The 24,788-nt window shown below is 44.9% G+C and overlaps 1 protein-coding gene across 6 annotated transcripts in view; it reads right to left on the bottom strand.

The window, feature by feature from the left end:
- Nucleotides 1-24,788, bottom strand: part of Stx8 (syntaxin 8) — a 239,341-nt gene that overhangs the window by 20,314 nt on the left and 194,239 nt on the right. The window contains exon 6 of one of the 6 annotated variants that reach the window (XM_063269750.1): nucleotides 9,929-16,976. The exons of 4 other annotated variants lie outside the window; for them this stretch is intronic. In XM_063269750.1, coding sequence (XP_063125820.1) covers nucleotides 16,954-16,976 — 23 coding nt within the window. In that variant the 3' untranslated portion in view covers nucleotides 9,929-16,953. Of the gene's footprint in view, nucleotides 1-9,928; nucleotides 16,977-24,788 lie in introns of those variants that run through there. One more of the 6 variants, XM_063269744.1, reaches the window with a different exon arrangement.

The following is a 24,788-nucleotide window of genomic DNA, read 5'->3' as shown; positions in this document are numbered from 1 at the left end:
ATGCTCTCTGCTTCCTGTTTGTCATGAGGCAAGCAGCTTTGATCTACCAAAGGCTCCTTCACAAGGATCTTCTGCCTCCCCATGAGTCCTCAAAGAGGGAGCCAACCAATGACAGACTGAGACCCTTTAGAAGCAGAAACCACAGCAAATCCTTTCTGCTACATCAATTTTCTCAGGGAGTTTTGTCAAAGAGGCAGGGAACTAACATGGGCACGGGTCCCGTTGCATTCGTCACTTGTAACTATCGCATCATCTTGTAACCTGAATACGTGTGAGAATAGTTCTATGGACATAAATCTTGGTTTTTCTCTTCCTTCACGGATGAAACTTCCTCCAGACACTCCCCACTCTACCCGCACAGACTGAGCACAATGTAGTAAGATAAAGGGAGTTATGCAGCTGTGGCAGAAGCTAGACAGGAGGCCTAGAGATGACAGGGTCCAGGAAGCCTGGCAGGTGCCCTCAAGAGGAAAAATGGACTACTCACAGCTACAAACCCAAGAAAAAGGTGATCCCAGCTTACTAGAGGCCAAGAGATTCCACTATATAAAGCTCACAGCACCATTCACAGAAGTGCCTGAACCTTGTGACATCAAGAAATATCTCATGTTGTGAGAGAATTAGAAACTACTTTTCTTGGGCAAGGGATGCAGTTCACACACCCAGAATACACTGGGCCTTGTGAGTCCATCTTGGTACCCTCTCCCCCATGTACAGAAAGAAATTATTTTTCTCAACTAAGTCTTTTCTTTCTATGAATATTCTACCATCTTCTATATTTAACGTAGACTTGTCAGAGTTTTCATGTCACTAGATTAAAACAGAAACTCAGGACAAATGTTCCCCGTGACAGCTTGGGCTGTGTAGCACCACAGTGGACGCAAACAATGTTTTCCTAGGCTTAGGATAAAAGCCAGTTTAAGAATGACTGTTTCTGATGCTTCCGGTGTTTATGGGACACAGAGCTTTTTGGCTTTTTTTATTATTATTATTTTTTTTTTTTTTCCGGAGCTGGGGACCAAACCCAGGGCCTTGCGCTTCCTAGGCAAGCGCTCTACCACTGAGCTAAATCCCCAACCCCTACTATTATTATTTTTAATTTTTTTTAAATTAGGTTTTGCTACCTAAACACAAATTTATCACAATCTCTTCAGAAAAGGCTGGTGGAAACCAGAGCCAGATAGTACTTGAGAATTTTTTTTCTGCAGCTGGGAGCTAGCAGCTACAGTACCGGGAAAGGCTATTTTACTGCAGTGCACTTCCTCAGGAGAGGAAATGATTTCTGAGAATACTGAAGCCTTCTTTATGCTAACGCAGACGAGCAACACCTGTACACAATCTTTTGAGACAACAATAAGACTTTTCTGGGGTTTCGTGTCATGACCGTTTAATTTAATAGCTCTGAGAGTTTAGACAGGACACTAATACCCCAGTTAACTGGCATGTTCAGGGAACCGGGGATTCCAGTTAATGTAATTTTTCCATCAACTAACAGCGACCCATTTGTGCAGTGATATTTCCTTAGCAGGGTGAGGGGACTTGGACAGCTCTTTTTAGGGGTCACAACCATACAAGTTGCCTCTCAAGTTTATGCTTTTTAAAAAAACCAACATTTTGCCCTAATAAATCTTAATTAATAAGCCAATACTCAATCATGTAGTGAAAGGCTCACCAATATCAACAAACAATAAGGTTAAGTTTTCTGATAACCTTAGTTAAAGAAAACAGATCCAGAGGCAAGATAAAACACTTCCCTGCTGATGCATGCAGCAGCAACAGTGACGGGCACATCTCTGCTGATGCATGCAGCATATCAGGGATGGGCACTTCCCTGCTGATGCATGCAGCAGCAGCAGTGACAGGCACTTCCCTGCTGATGCATGCAGCAGCAGCAGTGACAGGCACTTCCCTGCTGATGCATGCAGCAGCAGCAGTGACAGGCACTTCCCTGCTGATGCATGCAGCAGCAGCAGTGACAGGCACTTCCCTGCTGATGCATGCAGCACATCAGGGATGGGCACTTCCCTGCTGATGCATGCAGCAGCAGCAGTGACAGGCACTTCCCTGCTGATGCATGCAGCACATCAGGGATGGGCACTTCCCTGCTGATGCATGCAGCAGCAGCAGTGACAGGCACTTCCCTGCTGATGCATGCAGCACATCAGGGATGGGCACTTCCCTGCTGATGCATGCAGCAGCAGCAGTGACAGGCACTTCCCTGCTGATGCATGCAGCAGCAGTGACAGGCCAGGCGCTGGTCTCCCACTGGGGAGGTGGAGATAAACAATGAATACTTTTGGCCTCAGAAGTTTGTAGTTTACATATAGATGATGTAGGAAGCATCAGAAGACATTTGAGATGACAGTTGTTTAAGGAATTCTTTTTTTAAAAGCATATAAAGCTATTCTTGATTTTGAACAGCCCAGACAGATGAAAAATACGTGTTTAAAAAGCCGGACTAGGCATCAAACCCCAGACCTGACACATGCTAGGCTGAAGCATGACTGTTTGAACTCCCAGCTGCTGAAAAGCACTTTGTTGTGATTTTTCAGACATCTTGGCCCCACTATGTGGCCTTTGCTGGCCTGGAAATGACTGGCTAGTCTTGAACTCACAGAGATAATCTACCTCTGCCTCCCTGCACTGAGAAGGCATGTGCCACCACACGCTGTTAAAAATGACTCCCTACAATAGTTTCTGAGAAGAAAACCAATGTAGAATTTTCTCTAAGTCTTTTAATCCAAAGAATAAAAGAACAAAAATAAAGAATAATGGCTGACTCCAAACCTACACTTTTTTCTCATTTACCAGAATGAGAAAGCTTTGAGAGCTAAAAAGAACATCGAATAATTCCTCATTTGACTTTGTAGGACCTAAAGGCCCTGGAGCCTTCTCAGTCTTCTCCTACCCCACACTTGAGCAACTCAGTCTTTCATGGTTATGGGGTAGGCTTGGTTTCCAGCAGGCGATTTTGGCCTTAGAATCTTGTAATTTCTAGGTTCTGTTCTCCAGTTTCCCAGACTCCAGCCTTAGAGATTCCTCTTCACTCATCCAGAACGGGGCCCAGGAATGGGCATTTTTAGCAGGAACACCATGTGCTTTATCATCAAGGAAAGTTTAGACAACCTGGATAATATGGGGTGTTGGCTACTTTTGTGTCAACTTGACACCAGCTAGATTTATCTGAAAGGAGAAAACTTCAATTGAGAAAGTGTCTCCCTAAGATCTGGCTGTGGAGCATTTTATTAATTCGTGATTGATGAGAAAGGGCCCAGCCCATTGTGGGTGGGACCACCCCTGGGCTGGTGGTCTTGGGTTCTATAAGAAAGCAGGCTGAGCAAGACATAAGGAGCAAGCCAGTAAGCAGCATCCCTCCATGGCCTCTGCATCAGCTCCTGCCTCCAGGTTGCTGACCTGTTTGAGTTCCTGCCCTGACTTCCTTCAGTGGTAGACTACCATGTGGAAATGTAAGCCAAACATACAGGTTCCCCCCACCCCTCCAACTTGCTTCACTGCAGCAATAGTAACTCCAACTAGGACATACGCATGCCTACTAAGTTAGGGTGAAACTTGGAGAAAAGAGGAAAAGTATGACATCTCCAGGCTCCGAAGCCTGGAGAATCAGGTGCAGGAAAGGAATCTGCATTTTAAATAAAGACCTGAGCAGTATGTACTTCTCAGAAACATGCTGTTTGGTGCTGACAAACCACTAACCTCCATTTTGCATGTGTTAAATATAAACCACAGAGAACACAGGGAAAGCAACAGAGAGATGTGAAGTCCTGATTTTTAAAAGGGAGTAAAGGCAATTCAGTAGACCTCCCACTCCCCGGACAACACACTGTCTTTGATACAGTAGGTTCTGAGCTGAGGTAAAGTGGTCATTTGTCTGGGACCTCCAGAGTTATTGTCAGCCCAGTGCACTGCCAGGAACAAGGTACCCACATGCAGGCACATAGGGCAGGCAGACTCAGAGTGGCTATGGCACCAATTGTAGTCACCTTAGCTAAGCAACGCTAAGTGGGAAACCATCCGGATAGCATGCCTGAAAACTGCGTATGATACCATCACATGCAGCGTCTACTGCTGGTCTTAAATGAACACACTGTTTGTGACAAATTCTGCTGAAATAAACCTGTCTTCACATACAGTTGCTAAGGCACTTGTGCTTAGGAAAACAAACACTTTAAAGACAAACAATACCTTCCTTTTTTTCCCCTTCCAAAGTGACGAATTTAAATACTTCTGAAAAGCTGTCATAGACTCCTGGAGTTCATGCTAAGCACTTTACACTTGCCAAGAACTATATGGACCTTTTTGTAAAAGCCAAGGGAAATAACCACATTGGTGAGGACTTGTATATGTATGTATGTGTTTATATGTATGTGTGTGTGTATATGTATGTGTGTGTACATATGTATATACACACACATAATATAAACACATACATATACATGTGGCAAGGTCACTGTCGGGGATAGGAATTTGCACTCAGACTCTTCCCAGTGAAGTCAGTGTAGGCTTCACCCAACAGTTGAACTCTTAAAGCACCTTGGCCCTTGGCTGACTTGATCTGGAACCCCTGCCCATGTGGCTCACATTTGCAACTTACATATTCGGTGCAAAAACAAAGCTGTTAAACTGTTAGCATAGGCGTCTTCTCCAAAAGAGAGGGAGAACGGCATACACTTTCCCCCTTCCCCTGCGATTCCCTACTTCTAAACACAACTGCACAGCACATAGCTATTTTGGCTTTGGAAGCCTATCCTGTCTGCTCTGGTGGGGTGGGCAGACAGACAAGAACGCCATCTTTCACGCATCAGACCCATTAGTTTTAGGCATGCGCAGTACAAGCAGTTCTTTGTCATTTGGGGAAGAAAACGTGCTCTCAAAAAGATTTAGGAGGAAGGAGGCTGGCAGAGTATTTCACCCCGTCTTTCAGGTTTGGTGATTTGTAAGCTTGTGGCTTCCATTCCCATCTTCAAACTTCAAACAACACTAAGCTGCCCACAGCAGCTGCAGAGGGGGAGTCTTTAAATGCAGTAAGAAATGATCGATTCAGGGAACAAAGGCAAGAAGACAAATGACGTTAGCTGAACGACGTGGCCCCTCTGGATGGTGTGTGGTACTTCTGTATTCATGATCATGATTGTCTGACATGCAAGAAAGAAGCCCTGAGCCATCCTGAATCTAACTTAAAAGGAGGATGGGGCTCAAACTGCTGTCCTTCCACTCCTCAGCCATGTGACATAGGGACAGGCTTCACCTCCCTGAGTCTCCTTTCTTATCTGGGACAGCACAATAACATTATCTATCCATTGGGTTATAATGGGGGAGGGGGATGTATGTCATATGTTGACTTTCCCATGTCTGCCTACCTACAGTTACCTCTGTCTCTTCCTCAAACCCAATCTACAGGTGAAGAGGAGAAAAAGGATAAATAAATAGCGTAACTAACCAGATATGGCAATGAACTGTGGGAAAATAAAGAGTAGAAGGATACATAGTCAGTGACCCCTGGGAGACACTGAGACCTCAATAACTGACTAAGGGTAAGGCTGGGAATCCAAATCAAGAAGTGACTGGTACACCAGGCCCCTGGAAAGGCTCAGGGATAAGATGATGGTTGGGTTGAAAGTTGAAGGTTAGATTAAATAATACAGCCTGAAGAACTGGCTACCCCATGTACTCTAAATTTCACATGTGTGCAAAAGGAAAAATAAAATGAAAATAGGTCAAAACAAACAAACAAACAAACAAAAAACCCTCAATAACTTAACAGTAACTTTATCACACTACAACTCTCTCAGGGGCAACCAAAAGGACTTTCATTTCTTTTTTTTTTTTTTTTTCTTTTTTTCAGAGCTGGGGACCGAACCCAGGGCCTTGTGCTTGCTAGGCAAGTGCTCTACCACTGAGCTAAATCCCTAACCCAGGACTTTCATTTCTTATTGGGGGTAGATCTCAAACCACAAACTGCTACGATATATAGAAAGAAAAGTAAGGAAGTCTATTAAGAAAAATTTGAGACTAGCTCAACTTAATAGAGTTCACTTGAGCAAAAGAAAGGTTCTAGAACTGGAGAGTACTCTAGACTAAAGATGGTCCTGAATGCTCCCGCCCTGCCAATGTTTTATAACCAGAAAGACAGGAAATGACATATAAAGATATACAAAGATTACTGGCTCGGTGTGGCTGGGCTTTTGCCTTATTTGGGCATGATCTGAGAGGCTTCAGCCTGGGCTAGACTTGGGGGATTGGGTAAATTCAGTTACTTAGCTACAGGAGCACATCTGTGTTAGACTCAACCTGCTTGCGTATCAAGCTAGGTTACAGTAAGTCTGCTGTATGTTACGGCCCCTTTAAGGAGCAAACTCATTGTGTGGCTGGTTTGGGACAATTTACTCCAGCCCAACATGGCTCTGTTGTACACATTTCTGGTTAGTGGACATACGAGCCACATTATAAACACACAGTTTCATTTCCTCCAAAGTATCTGGTATGTACCTGTCTACATACTCCTCTGTTGCTGTGATAAGCACGATGACCAAAAGCAACTCAAGGAAGAGGGAGCTTACCTTGGCTTAGGTTCCAGAGGGACTAGCAGGAAGTGGGGTCTGGCTATACCCACTCAGGGGCTGCCTTCAGTGACACATACTCTCCAAAAGGGCTTCATCTTCTAAACCTCCACAAAATGGCACCATAAACGGGAGACCAAGTGTTCAAATGCCTGAGGCCCGCGGCAGTCATTTCTCAGTCAAATGATTACACTGTCTGTCCATAGAAACCTCAACAGATCTGGGATACTGGGGACAGCAAACAATACTAAGGAGTCAAGACTGTTCTAACTAGGCTGCACTATATTGTTCCCTGGGACACTCTCCTGCTCAGTGTCCTCCAGTGACTAGGACAGTCCTCTGTCAGGGTGAGGGCGGGCTCCTAACTTTATGGCCAGCTTCAGAAAATGAATTTGGCACAGCTATAAGGCACATGGAAACTAACAGTGGTAAGAGATGAGGAACCCATTAGATTTAAAAGTAGGCTCACCACACCCTGGTGTGGTGGCACACCTATATCCCAACACTTGGGAAGTACATGCAGGAGAATGGAAAGTCCAGGGTCATAAATAGTAAATTTAAGGGTCAGCCTGAGCTACATGTGACACTGTCTTGATGATGATGATGATGATGATGATGATGATGGTGGTGGTGGTGGTGGTGGTGGTGGTGGTGATGGTGATGATGATGATGATGATGATAAAGTAGGGTCAACTCAAACAAACGTGGCCACTAACCAAATGGGGATGATTTCCTGTGCGTTCTGTATAGTTCTTAGAGAGTCCCAGGCTTCGCTCACTTTGCTAAATATTTAATACAAGAATAAAAAGCTCACCTTTCTTGAAAAAGCATTCTTTCCCCCATGTTCCTATTAGATACTATCGTTGTGTGCACGTCATATTTTGCTTTTTGCACTGGTTTCCCAGGTCTCCGTTCTTGGCACCAGATTTAATGCTCCAAGAAGGCATCAGCTAAAAGATTTGATCCATTCTATTTATGTCCTTGCCCACATTTAAACATATTCTGTCTGTCTCTCACAGCGTTGAGATTTTACACGTATACACACGTCTTTTATTATAAGCTCCCTGGAGTCTTCTTTGTAATCCATAGGTTACAATTATAAATCAAATCTATCTTGGGCTAAAAGTTGGACTGTCTTTGAGTAGCTCTGCTTTGCAGGATTCTTAGAGACTGAGGTGGGGAAAATGTAGGCTTTGGCTAGTCCTGCAAGGATTGCTGGCCAGTCTTCATTGCTAAGTCTTGTTCTGCAGGCTAACCTCAATGAACTTATCCATTTATTTATGCTTTTGTGTATATTTTGCTTCTGTTTCCAAGGAACAGTACTTTTTGAATCCCTCCAGCCTTGCCTTAGTTGAACTGAGGGGAAGCAGGGTTGTTTTTCTCATGTGTCTATGTGCTTCTGAGCGTTGGATGTGGTAGTGCCAACTAAGGAGAACAGAACTTGAATTCAGGAATAAGGCCTTCCAGCTGAGTGCAGAGGCACAGTGAATCCAGGAGGTACAGAACTGGTTCCTGAGTGGATGGCTGTCCCTCCCCATTATGTAAATCCTTTATTCAGTCAAAGAAGGGCCACAGAAGGCAGGAACCCCATAGGGTGCCGTAAAGTAAGTGATACAAACTCTCACAGGGCCAGCCAGGGCAGCTTTGGTGTTTGCTGGTTGTGGAGGTCCACTCCTGCAGCCCTAAGGATGCCACCCTGTAGGCTGTGGTAGAAGAGAAAGCAACAGGCACACAGAATCAACTGGATTTATACACTTAGAAAGCTTTGTCGAGCTGGAACGTGGAATGAAATTAGAATCTGTTTATTAAACTTGACTCTGACATAACAGAAAGACTTTACAAAGATGGATTTCCAGCAGCCGAACTAAGAGAGCACAATCATGCACTCCCCCCTAGCTCCTGGCTAACAGGCAACCCAGTGCTCTTTATTTTGAGGCCTACAACACAGTTCCTATTCTCATCTCCAACTAGGCCCCTTCCACCCTTGTGCACGGACCCCCTTCCACAGAACAGCTCTTAGCGCTGGCTCACCAGTCCTTGTAGAATCACCTCTCTTAACTACCTCTGACCTAGTCTAGAAACGTCAGACTTCCCCACTAAGTTAGCAAGCTTTCCCCTTCCTGACTACCCTTAGGCTAGTTTTAGAACTTATTGCTTAGTTTCTGTGTCCTAAATGTCAAAAGCAGCTATGTAGATGTCGTGACCTGTCTATTTGCTCTCTCCAAACCCATGGCCTCATGTCTGGCCAGCAAGCAGAGTCACTGGAGGTCACTTGCAAAGATGAATTCATGGAACCGAGAGAGAAGGTAGAACACAGGGAGTATATAAAGGCTTTCATTGGAAGAGTGCTTGGTTAAGCAAATTTAAATTCAATTTATTTAATTATGAGATTGGTTTGTGTGATAGTTAATCTTCATTGTCAACTTGATTGCATTTGCATTAACAATGAGACAGAGCTCTAGGTGTTGCTATGAGGTTTCCAGAGAGATTTCACGAAAATAGGCTTACCCTAAATGTGGGTGCATCATCTCATGGGCTAGGGTCCCAAACTGAATAGAAAGAAAGCCATTTGAGCTGCAGCATCCATCTCCCCACTTCTCAGTTCCTCCTCCTCCTCTTCCCCCTCTCCCTCTTTTTCCTCCCCCTCCCCCTCTCCCTCTTCCTCCTTTCCCCCCTCAACTCCTGAATGCAGATGCTACATGACCAGTGGCCTCATATCCGGCATACATGCCTTCCCTGCCATCCTCAGCTGTATCCCCACAAACCTGAACTAAAATAAACCCTTCCCTGTTGCTTTTCTTAGACATTCTGTCACAGCAGTGAGAAAGGTAACTAAAGCAGAATCCTGGTTCCAGAAGTGGGTTGTCCTTGTGATAAACCCATCTCATGGCGCCTAGGCTTTTGCAATTGGTTTATGTGAAGAAGTGTGTGTGTGTGTATGTGTGTGTGTGTGTGTGTGTGTGTGTGTGTGTGTGTGTGTGGTGGGTGTTGGAGCTGAGGCTAGAGAAGGTCTAGAATGCTGGCAGCAGAGCTTGACTGCCGTTCTGGTAGGAGACTGGAGGGCTGGAATGCTGAGAAAAAATACAGATAGCAAAGGCCATGAGGTTTCAGAGCCCGGAGGGACTCAGGGGCCATTCATAGTACATTCTGGCAAAGAATCTGGCTCTGTGCTAAAAATTTCAGTAACACTGAATTCAAAAGTAAAAGACTAAGTTGTTTGGTGGAGGAAATGTCAAGACAGTGTAACATCTGAGCTGTGGTGTGTTAACTGTGCACCATTCTCTCCTTCCCTTCCTTCCTTCCTCCCCCCTGCTCCCTCCCTCCCTCCCTCCCTCCCTCTTTCTCCTCTAAGACAGTGCCTCACTTTGACTGGCTTAGAACTCTGTGGCTCAGGCTGGGATTAAAGGCATGTGCCACGAAGCCTAACTTACTATTCTTAATCAGATCTATAGTGAGAGGGAACAGACAGCTATGAGTGATATGCAGCTTGGCAAGGAAACAGAGTGGGTTTTAAAGGTGCAGAGAGAGCAGCCGCCATTGTTAAAGAAATCAGCTCTATTTGAGCCAGGGGGATGGCATGGGATGATGGTGGTGGCGGCGACAGGTAGTGCTTGTCTGACAAGCTTGATGGCCCGAGTACAAGCCCTAGAACCCATGTTACACAGCAGGCTTCTTCCATCCCAGCACTCCTATGCCAGGTAGGAGGCAGACACGGAAAAACCACAGAAAGCCCAAGCACGCACGGGTGCAGACACACATGCATGGCGCAGGCACGCAAGGGTGCGTGCATGCACCGAAGCATGGGTGCAAGTGCCAAGTTCGCTTGGAGTATACAGCACAGTAGCAGGAACAGGGAGAGCAGGCTTGAGCATGGTGGGAGCTGAGAACAGACCCTTGAAAGTTACCCTTGGACCTCCATATGCATGCTGGGACACAGACTTGCCTGCGCCTAGATGCATATGCATACAAACAAAATTAACACTAAAAATCATTTAAAAGATAAATTAGTTCTGTTAAAGAAGCCTGGTGCCCTGAAGATTCTACCGAGTGAAAGGTCTACTTTGTGAAAGGTAAAAGGGGAGAGCCTGAATGGAGAGCCACACACTGACAGGGCCCCTCACTGAAAACAACTGACCGTGTTCAGCAGTCGAAGTGCTCTGCATGAGAGGCCATGAGAGGTGCCACAGGAAGGGGTCAGAGAATGTTTCAAGCTGGCAACAGAACTTGGCAGTGTTGACCACCAAGTGTTGGTTTTGCAGGCATGCGAGTTATAGGGTCATGGACGTTTGCACGAATGTTCTAGAAAGTTACTGAAGCCAGGCAAAAGATGGCAGAACTGTGGGGCTCCTTGCAAGCCCTGCGTGCAGCTATGAAGGTGAGGCAGGGAGCCCGGGATGCCAAGTGTGGAACAGAACAGGCCCAAGAGAGAGGCGCCATGGACTGCAGGGGGCAGAATTGGGAAGGTAAGGCTGTATGCGCCTGTTGGAGCCCAGACGATGACACTACGTGCCCCAGATACAAAGAGCTGCAGGGTTTGGTGATTTCCCTCTGTAGTTCTAGTCTGGCTCTGGTATGATCTGTTTTTGCTGCGTCTCCATTGCTCCCCTTTGCAGTGGGTAAATATACCGTTGTATACTGGAAGTTTGTCGTTTATTGTTTTACAGGGGCTAAGCCAGTGTCTTGAATCTCAGAAGAAACTCTGGATATTTTAGGGAGAGCTTTTGGATAGTGTGGGCCTCCTAAGACTCTGGGACTCTCACAGATTATCTTAAATCCATTTTACATCCTGAGATATTCATGAGCCTTTGAGGGCCAAGGGTAGAATGTTCTTGCATAAAGTTGATGAGTTTGAGTGTCAGGTTGACAGGAGGTAGACTCATAAGGCTTCGTTTTCATTGTCAGAGTGACAGCGTTTGGAATCTCCAGTGAGACACACTGTATCCCTGGGAGTACTTTCAGAGAGGTTTAACTGACAAGAGACAAGCCCACCCTGATTGTGGGCAGCCATTATCCCACAGGCTAGGATCCAAGACGCAATAAAAAGGGGTCTGGGGGAGGGGGGAGGGAGGAGGGAGGCAGCTGACCACCAGCATTCTTCTCTCTCTGCTTCCTGATCACAGATGAAATGCAAGCAAGGGCTTCACACTCAGGTGCTTGAGCCTTCCCTGCCCCACTGCACTGTATCCCCTTAAACCATAAGCCACAAACAAGCCCACCCTTCTGTAAGTTCTTGTCAGGTGTTTGATCACAATGATGAGAAAGCTAACTCATACAGGTTGAAACTCCAATTAATACCTGGGAGATAAAGAGCCGTACCCTCCCATGTTTACTGGGCAGGTAAGGAAGACACAAAAACTGAGTTCAGAGTTCTTGCTCTAGAGGCTGGATGTGTTGCAGTCAATTTAATCCTTGTAAATCCAATATTATGTAGCTACCACCAACATCCTTGGTATTGGTAGAGACAGAACAAAGGGATGCCCAGGGCCACATAGCTAGTACATGAAGGACCAGGATTCTAACTTAGAAAGTCAGACTCTGATGGCTACCTTACCCTAATCCCGGGGAAGCCATTGCATCTCCACTCTGTCTGGGAAGGCATGAGGAAGGTCTAGATGTTAGAGACTGTGTTTGTTTTTCTTTTAAAAAATTATTATTAATAGGAGCACAGTGAAAGGATGGCTCATGAAGCAGTTCTGAATTCTCCTGGGCCTGATTAAGGTCCTTCAGGTACATATGGACAGAAAGGAGGCTTGGGGGGAATGAGATGATCGGGTGATCTAACGGGAACACTGGAATAAAGAGGCATCCTAACTGCAGACCATCTTCACATCCAGTATTCACTCTGTGCTTTGGGGTAACCACGGTATTACCTTTAGCTTTCTGGTGGGTTGCAATTTATAGTCATAGTCATATTTGTTTCCATTTTACAGATAAATTAAATGATGAATATTACGTGTCCTGACCCACAGGGGGACTTGGGTTTGGGTCTTCTGACACCTCCTCTGTACCACATTCTGCTAATCTGGCGCTGGGGTCAACGAAAGGTTCCTGGGGCAGGGTGCTATCAAGTAGACCTGCTGGGCTGAAAAGCCTAGTGGTACAGTGGATAACTGAGAAGCCGCTCCTTCTGAGCCCATGCTGCATGAGTGTATGATTCTGTGCCTGCTTGCAGAATTCTATGCAGGACCTACTAGCTCAGGAGGACTTGAAACAGGACAGAATCACAAGAATCACAAGAAGAGAAGACTCTTGCATGGAAGGAAGAATCTTTTCCATCACGACCGCTTTTGTTAGCAATACAGCATCTGAAGCCAGGTGTTTTAAGAGCATTAGCAGCCACATACACTTGAGAACAGACATCACAAGACCAAATGGAAACTCTGAATTGGGAACAGGGTACCTCAGAGATGAGGTATCAGAAAGAACAGGTTCCTATGCACATTGCCCACCAAAACACACACAATGGAGTTCTGTCTATGAGGTCGTATTTGAAGACAGGGTTCTTAAGGAGGGAAAGGTTACATGAGGTCATAGGTTGGGACACTAGTGCAACAGGACAGGTGTCCTTGTAAGAAGAGACTCTTTCTTCAGAACACATAGCAAGAAGACATTCAGATGCAACTCAGGGAGAAAGACCAACCCTGCTGGCAGCCTGGGCTTGGAGTTGCAGTTTCTGAAACTGTAGAAGACAATTAGGCTCGGTTTGGTTTGCTGCTGAGGTTGGGCTCAGGGACGTGGGCGTGTTAACTATGTCCTCTGGTGGAGTTAGGATCCCAGCCCCATTTCTATTGTTTCTAAGCCACCCTCTCTGGCATTTTATAGGCACTCAAGCAGACTAATATCTGGCCTTTATCCATCAACTTGTTCTTTATTTTTAAAAATATCCTATCATATTAATTCTTTAAGAACTTCATGTATTTTTATTATATTTGTCCCCCACTCTTCCCTCTAACTCCTCTAAGATCTGCACCCCCCACCTCCCAAGCCCTCATCACATAACATGGTGCCTTAAAAAAATAACCTATCCAGTCCAATTTATGCAGCCCAGATACTCATGAGTGGAACACACACAGAAACATGGTTGGTTGGACCTACCAGAGGCCACACCCTTAAAGAAAATGGAAACTTCCTCCCTCAATAGTCTATAGCTCCTTGGTTGGGGTGGGGCTCATGGGCCCATCCCTCCTCTGCACTAGAATGTTGACCTGCTTGATTCTGTGCAGTATTTGTTTGTTTGTTTGCTGGCAAGTGTAGCTGCTCTGACTTCATGAGAGCTGCCTTCCCGTGGTATCCAGGAGACAGTTTCCCTCTAGTCCTTCAGCTGCCTCTCCTGTGATTACCCTCATGTACCGTGGCCACTTCCCCCTTCACTCTACAGAGGAAGATGTCAACTGGGGAACCCATAACACTTTCCTGACATAATTTCAAGACCAAATCTGTCTGCCCCGTTGATCTTTGGACTCTGTGAAAGAAGAGAACTCAGTCAGTTTTCTAGGCCTCAAATGGTACTTCCGGAAGCCTACAGCAAGGTACCCAACACTCACCGCACCTCCATGATTGACAGTGTGTGCCTGCCTCACACTCACCTCACTTGATTGCAACTCTGAACCTCATCTGTATTTTCTGTCATTCAGCATAGACCCTGGTTGTGTATGCACCGACTTTTACCAAAAGAAAGTTAATACTGCTCCAAACGCAGTTACATGGCTATGGAAATTCAACTGAGAACAGAACATGGAAGTCTGATTTCTGTTTAATGGAAGGACTCTTCATCTACTTCAAACGCCACGTGAGCTTAACAATAGAAACCTAAAGGAGGCAGTGGACCGAAGGAGACAGGGCAGGAGAGGGAGAGACAGATATTTTTGAGAGAATGCACATGAATGCTTTCCATTTCAGGACCGTGACTGCCCATACAAGCTGAGTAGAGGCCATAGCTACAGGACTGGGCAGCAGCAGGTACTCAGTACATTTCTAGGGACAGAGTCAGAGGCAAAAGATGAGGCTGGCATGATGGCATATTACCTGTAATCTGTGTCTTTAGGCAGTGCCAGCCTGGTCTATACAGAGAGTTCCAGTCCAGCTGGAGCTACATAGCAAGACTTTGTTTCAAAAAAATAAAAAGTGTGTGTGTGTGTGTGTGTGTGTGTGTGTGTGAGAGAGAGAGACAGAGACAGAGAGAGACAGAGAGAGAGAGACAGAGACAGAGAGAGAGAGAGAGAGAGAGAGAGAGAGAGAGAGAGAGAGAGAGAGGGAGAGAGAGAGAGAGAGGTGGGACTCTTCTGTATATTAAGCAGCATGCCTACAAACAAAGCTACCTCTGTGTAGTTAACAAGGCCAGATGGGGCAGTCGCTTAGGTAAGGTTAACCTGACAATACAAAGGAGCCCTTTTTGCTCCCCCGGCTCTGCCCAGCATAGGCCAGTGTGCCCGTCCACAGGTGTGTTACTATTTGAGTCGAGGTTATCTTCACCCTTAGTTCCTGTCCAAACTGGAGCTGTGCCCGGCTAGGAAAACCCTGTCTCCAGCACCTGAGTAGGAATAAACTCCTGGAGTCCTGACCTCGTGAGCAGAGGACACTGGGCAGAGAAGACCCAAAGACTGGAGACAGTGGTGCAAGTGCAGCCTGTGAAGTGGAGGGGACAAAGCAAGCTTTCTCACCTGTGCACTTCCTACCCGAGGCCTGGCACTGGGCACAGGGCAGACTTCCTAGCAGTGTAAAGAGATGAGCCCAGGGTTTCCTGGGGTGCCCTTCCAGCCACTTCCTCCTGCCGGCCACTTGGCCACTCTTGCCTTGCCTTCTTTCAAGTACCTGTAAGCAGATAAACTTTAGGGTCCTGGAGTGGCATGCAGCCCTGTAATCACTCCTCTGAAGGTCCAGATCCCTCCAAGCAGTGAGGGCAGATGTGGTTGGAAGGAAAGATGCTCGAGATTTACAGTCTGTGACCAATTAGCCAGATGTGCTAACTTTACCACCTGGCTTTTCTCTTATTGATGTTCTGTGCATAGCGCTCCCACCCCCACCCCAGCCACTTTCATTCACTCTCTTTTCCTTGAAGAGGGTCATTTTCCTCTGCCCTGAGGCAGGACCACAGTCTGAGGGCCTTCTTGGGTTCACATATGCTTCTGTCTTCACAAGGCACTGGGGATGAGGACCCTCCTTCTCCAGTGTGCACAGGAAGCATGGCCATTTTCTTAGAGCTTTATCTCACTTACCATGGCTTTACACACACACACACACACACACACACACACACACACACACACACACGAGTCTCAACTATAACTGGTGCAAATGTAGTTGGAAGGAATTTTAAACATTCCCTATCCAGACTGATGAGTTTACTTCATCTGTAAAGCAATCTGCAGAGAGAAAACCCCCTGTGTGGGAGGAAAAGGGGGCACCAACTTCTGTCACCTTTTCCTTCCTTCATTTAAGGCTGGTCACAGCAGTTCTTGGCTCTGGTCAACAGAGCAGAATTACTCTAACCCTAGACGCCACCCTTCCCTTTTGGCGCTCTGAATGCAATATAAACTTGGCTACTTTCAGTTTGGGTTTGCCTCTGTGAACCAACTTTCTCTGCTCCTGCAGATGAAGCAGGTAGCTTTGAGCAATTGTCTGAGTCTCTAAACCCAGGCATGGAGTAAACGCAAAGCATACAAGATACACTTTTACCTCACCTATTTTTTCCCTTTACAAATTTCCACATTTAAAAATTCCCCAACTGTTTTAAGGGCCAAAGAATTTTGATGTAACAAGTATTTCAAATCAATGCCATGCCTCACGCATTCTCATTCCTTTACAAGCACACAATGACTTTCCCAAGAATGTGCCATTTGCAAACAAAAAATAAAACCAGGAATGCTACCTTTTTCTTTCTGGGAGAATTTTTTTTCCTCCTTTAAACTGACTTTTCCTGTCTATCTCCCGATTCCTCTTTAGTGTTTATAGCAGACACCCTTGTGCCCAAGTCATCTCTGCCATTCGAACTGTTACACAGATTCAGTATTCTCTACTACCCTACACTCCATAAATATTCACACACTTAAAGCCCAAGTCATCCTTTGAATATGAGCTAAGTTAGCTGACACTGTTCACCTCCCGATCCTTCTGCACGCTGCCAACTTCAGATCAGATCTTCTCTACACTTTCTTTCTGCTCTTTACACTTTGGAAACCTTAGTCCCCCGATCCCAGGCAAGAATGACAAACTTACAATGTCTAAGACCCACCTTTCGGTGGAAAGCAAATATAATAAGCAGTGAGGGAGGCGGGGTTGTCTTTTACATCTGAAGAAACCTCATACGCTCTTGTATGCAGTGAGGGCTCAGATGCTACGAGCGATGGAGGAGTCAGATGCCAGGTCTCTGAACATCTCATCCAGGAAGTTCTCTGGGTTCTAAAAAATAACCCAGCGAGAGAAGCCTGAAACACTGGGCACTGGTATTGGAGATGATAAAGAATCTACCATTTAAGCCTGGGATAAATGATAAAAAATCACACGGAGGATAAAAAACTACAAATACAACAGTTCCCATTTGCTGGGCAGTTTTCTGAGATATTCTCAGTCCATAGGAGTCTGATATTCTCAGTCCATATGGGTCTTCCAGATGACCTTGAGAATCGTGGTGTCCAGTAGTCCTCAACTCACCTCCTGAATTAGATCCCATGAAATGAATGCATTAGCTTGAGGAAAACTATCTCTACATGTCTTGGTTGTGTTTCTATTGTGATAAAACACCATGACCAAAAGCAACTTGGGGAGGAAAGACTTTATTTCATCTTACGACTCTAAGGTCACACTCCAATGTTAGTCAGGGCAGAAATATGAAGGCAGGAACTGAAGGACGGGCCATGGAGAAACGCTGCTGACTAATCTCCTCAGCATCCTTTTTCTATCTCCAGGACCACACCCACCCGGGGTGGCGCTGCTCATGGTGAACTGGGCTTCCCCACATCAATCTTGATTGGGAAAATGCCCCACGAATCTGATGAGAACATTTTCTTAGTTGAGGTGTCCTCTTCTCAAATGACTCTAGCTTGTGTCAAGTTGGCAAAAAGACCAACCAGGGCACTACCGTTTGAGCCAGCTTATCTGGGAATATCGTATGCATAGACAGCCCTACATCACTCAAATATCTGTTTTGAAAATTCATGTTTCTGTCTAGCAACTGTCACCGCAACCAAGCTGTTTTATATCTGGCCATGGGTGAAGCCAAACACAGCAGTACATCTCACTTGTTCCAGAGACAGACACAAGATCCCATACAGGGCAGAAAAAGCCTCACCAAGACCTTCCTCCATGTTTTACACAAGAAATGTCTTCACAGAATAAGAAAGGCTTGTGTATAGGCCATGTTCCCCACCACGAAGAGGTTAGCTGGAAGAGTAAGAAATAATGTGCCACTCACTATCCCACATGACGATGATGTCTTTGTGGGAATTAGAAACAAGTCATAAGACCACACATTCTCTCCACTTATGACGATGACAACTGCTTCCCTGTACTTTGCTTCAGTTCCTATGAGCCAACTGCTGACCATCGGTTTCCGTCACAGGTATATACTTCTTGAGTTTTTATGGTTATCACTAATGTGACCCGTTCTTGGTGACATTCTTTCCAAGCGGTTATAGACGCTGTGTAAGAACATAATTTCCACGAATTTACTTTATGTCAGGCAAAAGGCCAGCCTGCCTTTTTCCTTTTTCGGTTGTTTCCCTTGACATTTCCAGCGAGGCAATTGCAAATATCTACAAATAACCATTTTGGTCTCTTTTTTTTATTATTTAATATTCTGCATATGGGAGAGACTTGGCTTGCCAAGTTAATGATATGTATTAGTGATGACAGGGGACAATCCTACTTTGTCCATAATCCAATCTTCTAATTTTTCATCATTAAACAAAGTGGAAGCATTTAGTTTGTGATAATTATTATTTAGTATGATAATTAATGCCCTTTAATTTCTAGTTTCTAAAGAACTTTTCTTTTTTTTCATTAAAGAAAAAAGGTCTGAGCACAGACACTGAGTTCTGTTAACTGTCTCTGAGTATCTATTAAGGTGATCACAGGGCTTTTATCCACTTATTAATGGACTGAATTATGCTAATACATTTCCAAATGCTAACTTTTCTTTGCATTCTTGAAATTAATTTGGCTTTGGGCACTGCGCTTTATTCTTTTAATAGGAAACTGGATTCAATTTGCTCATATTTGATGTAGGATTTCTCTTGGGAGTAGAATAAACTTCGTGTGTAGTGAGCCTGGCCTACAGATTTGGGTGTTTATGTTGGTTGGGTTTTGGTATCAGGGTTATTTTAGCTTTATGAAGTAAAACGAGGAGCTTTCTTTCTGTGTTCTGATATGTTTTATACAGCGTGGAAAGTATTTTTCCCTGGAAAGTCTAAAACTTTGCGCCTATAAAAGTGTTCAGCAGCACGCTGTTGGGGGACCATTCTTTGTCTACGTCTTCCAGTTCTCAGTTACTGGTTTACAATGACTCGTTAAACCACTTTGGAAATTCATCATCTTCTAGAGCGTCATCTTCAGTGAGCATTCGCTCAATTACAGCCAATCTACAAATAGTACTCTCTGCCCATGTGGGGCTAGACTCACAGATGCAAGAAGGCATGTGCTCTGCCATACATGCCCTACCCCCTCCCCCACCTCCAAGCACTCTTTGTTTTAAGCTCACTCCCCCACCCCCTTATTTTTAACACAGCACCATTTTTCATTATAGTATGTGACACAATTCACTTAATGTCTTTTTAGGTCTTGCATATAGTTTTGTTTATGTGAATAAGCCCCTCCTCTGCCCCTGAAGTTGGTCTCATCTGAACGTTTCAATGGAACCCTCAGGTCACCCACCACACTTTTGGTGGCTTATGTTTTTCTATTCCTTGCATGGTTTGAATTCATAACTGTGTTTAAAGGTCATCCTCCTTGAAGAGCCTCTCAGACTGAGGACAGTAACATTTACATTTGCTTTGTTGTAAAGTCTCATTTGTGCTAACAGCAACCTCCAAACAACAAAAACAGGGAGTAGCGGGTAGCACCCTTTACTCCCTGCTGGTACTCTGAACCTCTTGATCCTCATTAACAGAGCTGGCTAGGATACTTTCTGTGCTTCAGTGGCACCTGTTGAGATGTTTGAATGTATCCGTCTGCTTTAAGGAGTTTATTCTTAGCTACCTAACTCGATCCTGAAGACCTGGTGCTAGGAGATTACTTAACAAAGAGTTTTCTATTAAAAAATTGTCATGGGGACTGGGAGATGTGTGTGTGGGGGGTAGGATGGGGGGCTCAATGATGGAGTGCTTGCCTAGCAAGTGGGACTTCCTTCTGTTCAATCCTCATTATTAAAAAGAAAATAAAACAAAGTTGGGGCCAGTGAGATGGCTCAATGAGTAAAGTTACTGACAGCAAGCCCGGTGACCTGTCATTCCATGCCTGGACTCCCATGCTAGAAGGAAAGAACCTATTCCTGGAGACTGTTCTGACTTCCACATGCATGACACAGCATGAGCACACACAAAGTACATACAAAAATAAGTGTAAGAATAATTCTAAAAATAATTCTAACTCACTTAGAGACAATGCGCACATGTTAAGTAAGTATATAAGGGTAGTTTGCTAGCCTCCTGCAAGTCATGACCGGAGAGGTACACTCACCTAGGAACTGGTATATTTGTGTAACACGAAAAGCAAGGGAACGGGGGTTTTGTTGATTGGGAAAACAAACCACGACTGTACCTCCAAGTGGCCAATGAGACTGGGAGGCTCAAAGCCCTCCCAAAAGCCTCCCAGGAAGCCAGAAGAGGCTCGGCCAGGCCCTTTCTACCTCGATTGTTACTTTTAAGATGGAGAAGGCCTTATGAGTATAGGCAGCAGAGAGAAATGGCTAGGACCTGCCACAGAAACAGTTGGCTGTGGGTACTGGCGCATTATATAGAAGTCTCATACATTTTATATTTATTGTTTTTTTAAAGTTGACATTATTTATTGGGGCAGACAACCTGCAGAAGCTGGTTCTCTCCTTCTATTACATGGGTCCCAGGAGTCGTCAGGCTTGGCAGGTGACTTACATGCTGAGCCATCTCCATGGACCAAGAAATCCCATGTGAAAAAACTGGAGGCTCAGATACAAACTGCTTGCGTTTTAGTTCAGAAGTCACCAGACCATAGGGAGCTAGGTTAGAGAGGATTTTCCTTCACCTAAGGGTCAAGGCCCTTGGGGGTGGGGTGGGGGGGCGAATTTGAGTGAGAAAATGTGTTCTAAGTATGGAGAAAGAGAATATATTTTCCAGTCAGGAGTATAAGTAGTTATTTCTCAAGAACGGAAAAATGCAGATGCCGTGGGGATGAGCACACCAGCAGGCACAGGCTTAATGTTCTTCTCAACTTCCTGAAATGAAGCCTGTGGTGCTCAGGACCCACCTGACAAGGTGGTGGAGAACAGAGGAGGAGGAGGCCCAGGAAACAGTAGGCGGGGAAGGGTGTGGCGGAGCAGTAAAATCACAAGGCCAGAAATCAGATACATGGTTTTGGGGACTGGGAGTAGAGAAGGTGAGGGGCAGTACTAGGTACAAGGATGCATAAAGGACGTACCTTGAGAAGCGGAAACGTTCAGTTTCCTTACTCACTACTTAGACTTGGTCACCTAAAAGTTATTACCCATACTGTGTACAAACAATTTATTCAGCTTAAACAAAAAAATGGGAAAATAAATAATTCCACAGAGAAGAGACCTTTCCTTCCACCTAGACATTTCACTTCAGAGGAGCTACATAAAGCAGAAAGGCAGCTTTCGACACAGCAGTGCAGCATACAATCCCAGCACTGAGAGACCGCAAAGGAAGACGGCAGCCCAGGTCTGCCTGGGGCACACAAGAGCCTGTCTGGGTTTTTTGTTGTTGTTGTTTTGTATTTTAGGTTTTTGTTTTGTGTTTTGGTTTTTTAAGGTATTTTATTTTAATACAAAAATAGTGTTACTATTTAGCTACATAAAATTATATATATTTCTTACCCTTTCTGACCTATATAAATTTAAATTTCATGCGATTAACCTAAAACAAAATAATATTCCTCTATCAAATTGGCCAGTTTTCAAAGAATGAGCACCGTATTGTTGGCCAGCTGTGGAGAAACCATCTCATATCATGCGGATGGACCACAGACAATGTGAGCCCCATGGAGGACAATCTAGCTACACACACTGAAGTGTTCACTTCTAGGGACTTCAGCTACACACAGCCACATACAGACTAATGTCTGTGCTAAGTGCTGATGAAGTTCATACAATGCCGAATCCACACAGCCACATGTCACGACGGCCTCACATGACACTGGCCCGAGTGCTATCCCAACCATCTGGCTATACCGCTGTCTTGCCTTCTGTCAGGATACTGCTTCTATGGAAAGGAGTTCTAGCAAGGCTCCTTTAACACCAACCCCTGTTGCTGTCCTGTCTCTGCTTTGCACTTCTAGTGCGCTCTGGTGACCCTGCCTCCGCTTCCTTAGCTGGAAAAGAAGGCAGTGGGCTTGCTTTCCACTAGTGCTGGACACTTGATGCCTGCTGGGGCTCAGAACATGATACCCCAAAGTACAGCATTGTCATCTGCTGTGTACTTGGACTGGAGAACAGAAGGCTTCAGAAGCAAGGCCTTTCTGGTCTTCTCCCATCCTCCTGCCTCCGACCCCTTGTGCTCCTTGAAACAAGTCATGAAACTAGAACTCTTGTCCCTGCAAGCCAGCCATGAACCCCCTCTAACCCCTTAAGATCCTCATTCCAGAGAGTCCTCCCTCACCTCTGGGCAAAGAGAATAATGCTACATGGGGAGAATAGAATAGTACTAATACACAAGCCTGCTGGATTTTCTCCTCTGATGGGCTGAATTTTGACTAAATACAATTGTTATGCTTTTCTTTTGATAAACTGTCTCTGCTATTGGAATGTCAGCTATGTCTGTACAGGTGGGGGTCAAACCTCCATGTCCCAATATTCCTTTATGGATTCTCTCTTGCCTGCTAATACTTCTGTAAATTCAAGTTCTATATGTATATGTGTATGTATGTGTATATGTGTATGTATATGTGTTTGTGTATGTACATGTATGTGTATATGTTTGTGTATGTATGTGTGTACCTCCTGTTTGCTGCTGAAACCTGGAATTGCTCAGTCTTCAGAAAAACCACTCCAAGTTTCATTTTTTTTCTCATTCTTATAACCCAAGGCTTCACAATTTCACACGAGAGAGAGAGAGAGAGAGAGAGAGAGAGAGAGAGAGAGAGAGAGAGAGAGTGTTAGTGCTATGGATATATTAGAGTCTCATGTTGTAGTCCAGGCTGTCCTTGAACTCATTCTACAGTGCAGGCTGGCCTTAAACTTAAGGTGGACTTCTTCTCTCAGCCTCTGGGGTGCTGAGATTACAGGTGTGAAACACTGTGTTCAGTCCCAATAAAGATGAAGAAAGAGGGGCTGGAGGGGCTGGAGGGGCTGGAGGGGCTGGGGAGATGGTTAAGAGTGCTTGCTGCCAAGTACAGTTGCCAGCATTGGTGTCAGGAGGCTCACAGCCACCTATAACTCCAGCTTCAGGGGATCCGATGCCCTCTTCTGACCTCCTCGGATAACTGCATTCGTGTGCATATACTAAAATGGACACAACATACACATACATGTAATTAAAAATAAAAATAAATCTTAAAGAACAACAATTCTGCTGGCTGATACATTGTCACGTGGAAATCTCCAAAGGCACATGTGAAAGGAATCAGAAAGAACGAAGCAGAAAACACACTACGGCCATGTACCTTTCTCCCAGAAGCAATTCTTGCAGTGGGTTGAAACAATCAGTTTATTCTTTAAGTTAACTGAGGAGAGAAGGAGCAGACTAGCTCCATGAACTGGAAACAGAAACAAAAGCCTCCTGAACATTTCCACAACACCCCCAGCTCTGTGCTGGACTGAAAGGCCCATCTCAAGAAGGCTGCTTTTCTCACCCTTTCTGTGGCAAGGGAAACTATCCTGCACGAAGCAAACATTTTTCAGATTTCAGCTTTTCAAATGTGTGGTATTTGTGATAAAGGGTGTTTTCCAGCCCCCTTCTTCACTTAACCTGCCAGCTCCCGAGGGAGACCATTAACTCAGACTGCGACAATGGACTCAGGGCTTCTTCTTGAAGGCTCACACAATCCCCAGCTACTTATCATGCAAACAACCTGGGAGACTCATTTTCCTCGCAATGCAGTAGGAGGGGTAAATTACTGAGATAAGTAGATTATTGGGGAAAAAGTCACACTCAGAGGCCTTATGAAATGATTAGACCCTGGGAAATCTATCCCCCTAAGTCCCTGGACCCTGATAGTGCACACATTCATTACCAGACCCGGGTGATCTACAATGGGGAACCTTCTTTAAAAGTAGCAAGCACTCCCACTCGGCTGATTTTCATTTAACTTTTCAAACAGTGAATTCTTTCATTTATTGGGTGAGAGTCATCATCTATGAGGCAAATTAAAAGACAGGGATCAACTACTAGACTGGAAAAGATTTTAATGTTTTGAACTAGGAAAATGGTAAGCACTAGAATGTGGCCTTACTGACTTCTTTGCGTTTGTTTCATAAATTCCAATAGCAACAATTTCGCATCTGAAATTTCAACTACAACAAAATATGTGTCCCCCTGTAAGAAGCACCATCCTCGCCTAGTACGGAGACTCACACCTTTAATCTCAGCACTCTTAGGGCAGAGGCAGGCTGATCTCTGAGTTTGAGGTCAGCTTGGGCTACACAGAGAATTCCAGGCCAACCAGAGCTACTTAGTGAGACTCTGTTTAAAAAAGAAGAAGAAAAAAAGAAAGAAAGAAAGAAGCATTTTCTTACTCAAACTGACTACTAATGTAGTTAACTTGATAAACAACCTGAAATTATGCTCTAAAATAATACCTGCATATGCCACCATGAGTAGAGGCAGAAATAAATGCTCATCTTCTGAAAAGAAGGGAAGATAAGCAAGACGACATACAACCTCCACCAACAAAGCAGAGCTCCGACGAGCAGAGCACATTATGATGTCATGGAGGTCTGCTGGACTGTGAACAGCCATGCCAGCATCACTGGGCATCCTGAGGACCCAATAGCTACTCAGGTATTGTCAACTACAGATGAGCTATTCAAGGAGTCCCCGCTCTTGGGACTCTTGCTCTGTGTAA

Source organism: Rattus norvegicus, chromosome 10, assembly GCF_036323735.1.
Source record: "Rattus norvegicus strain BN/NHsdMcwi chromosome 10, GRCr8, whole genome shotgun sequence".
NCBI lineage: Eukaryota > Metazoa > Chordata > Mammalia > Rodentia > Muridae > Rattus > Rattus norvegicus.
The sequence above is the reverse complement of the archived record's forward strand: the minus strand, read 5'-3'. Positions and strand labels throughout refer to the sequence as shown.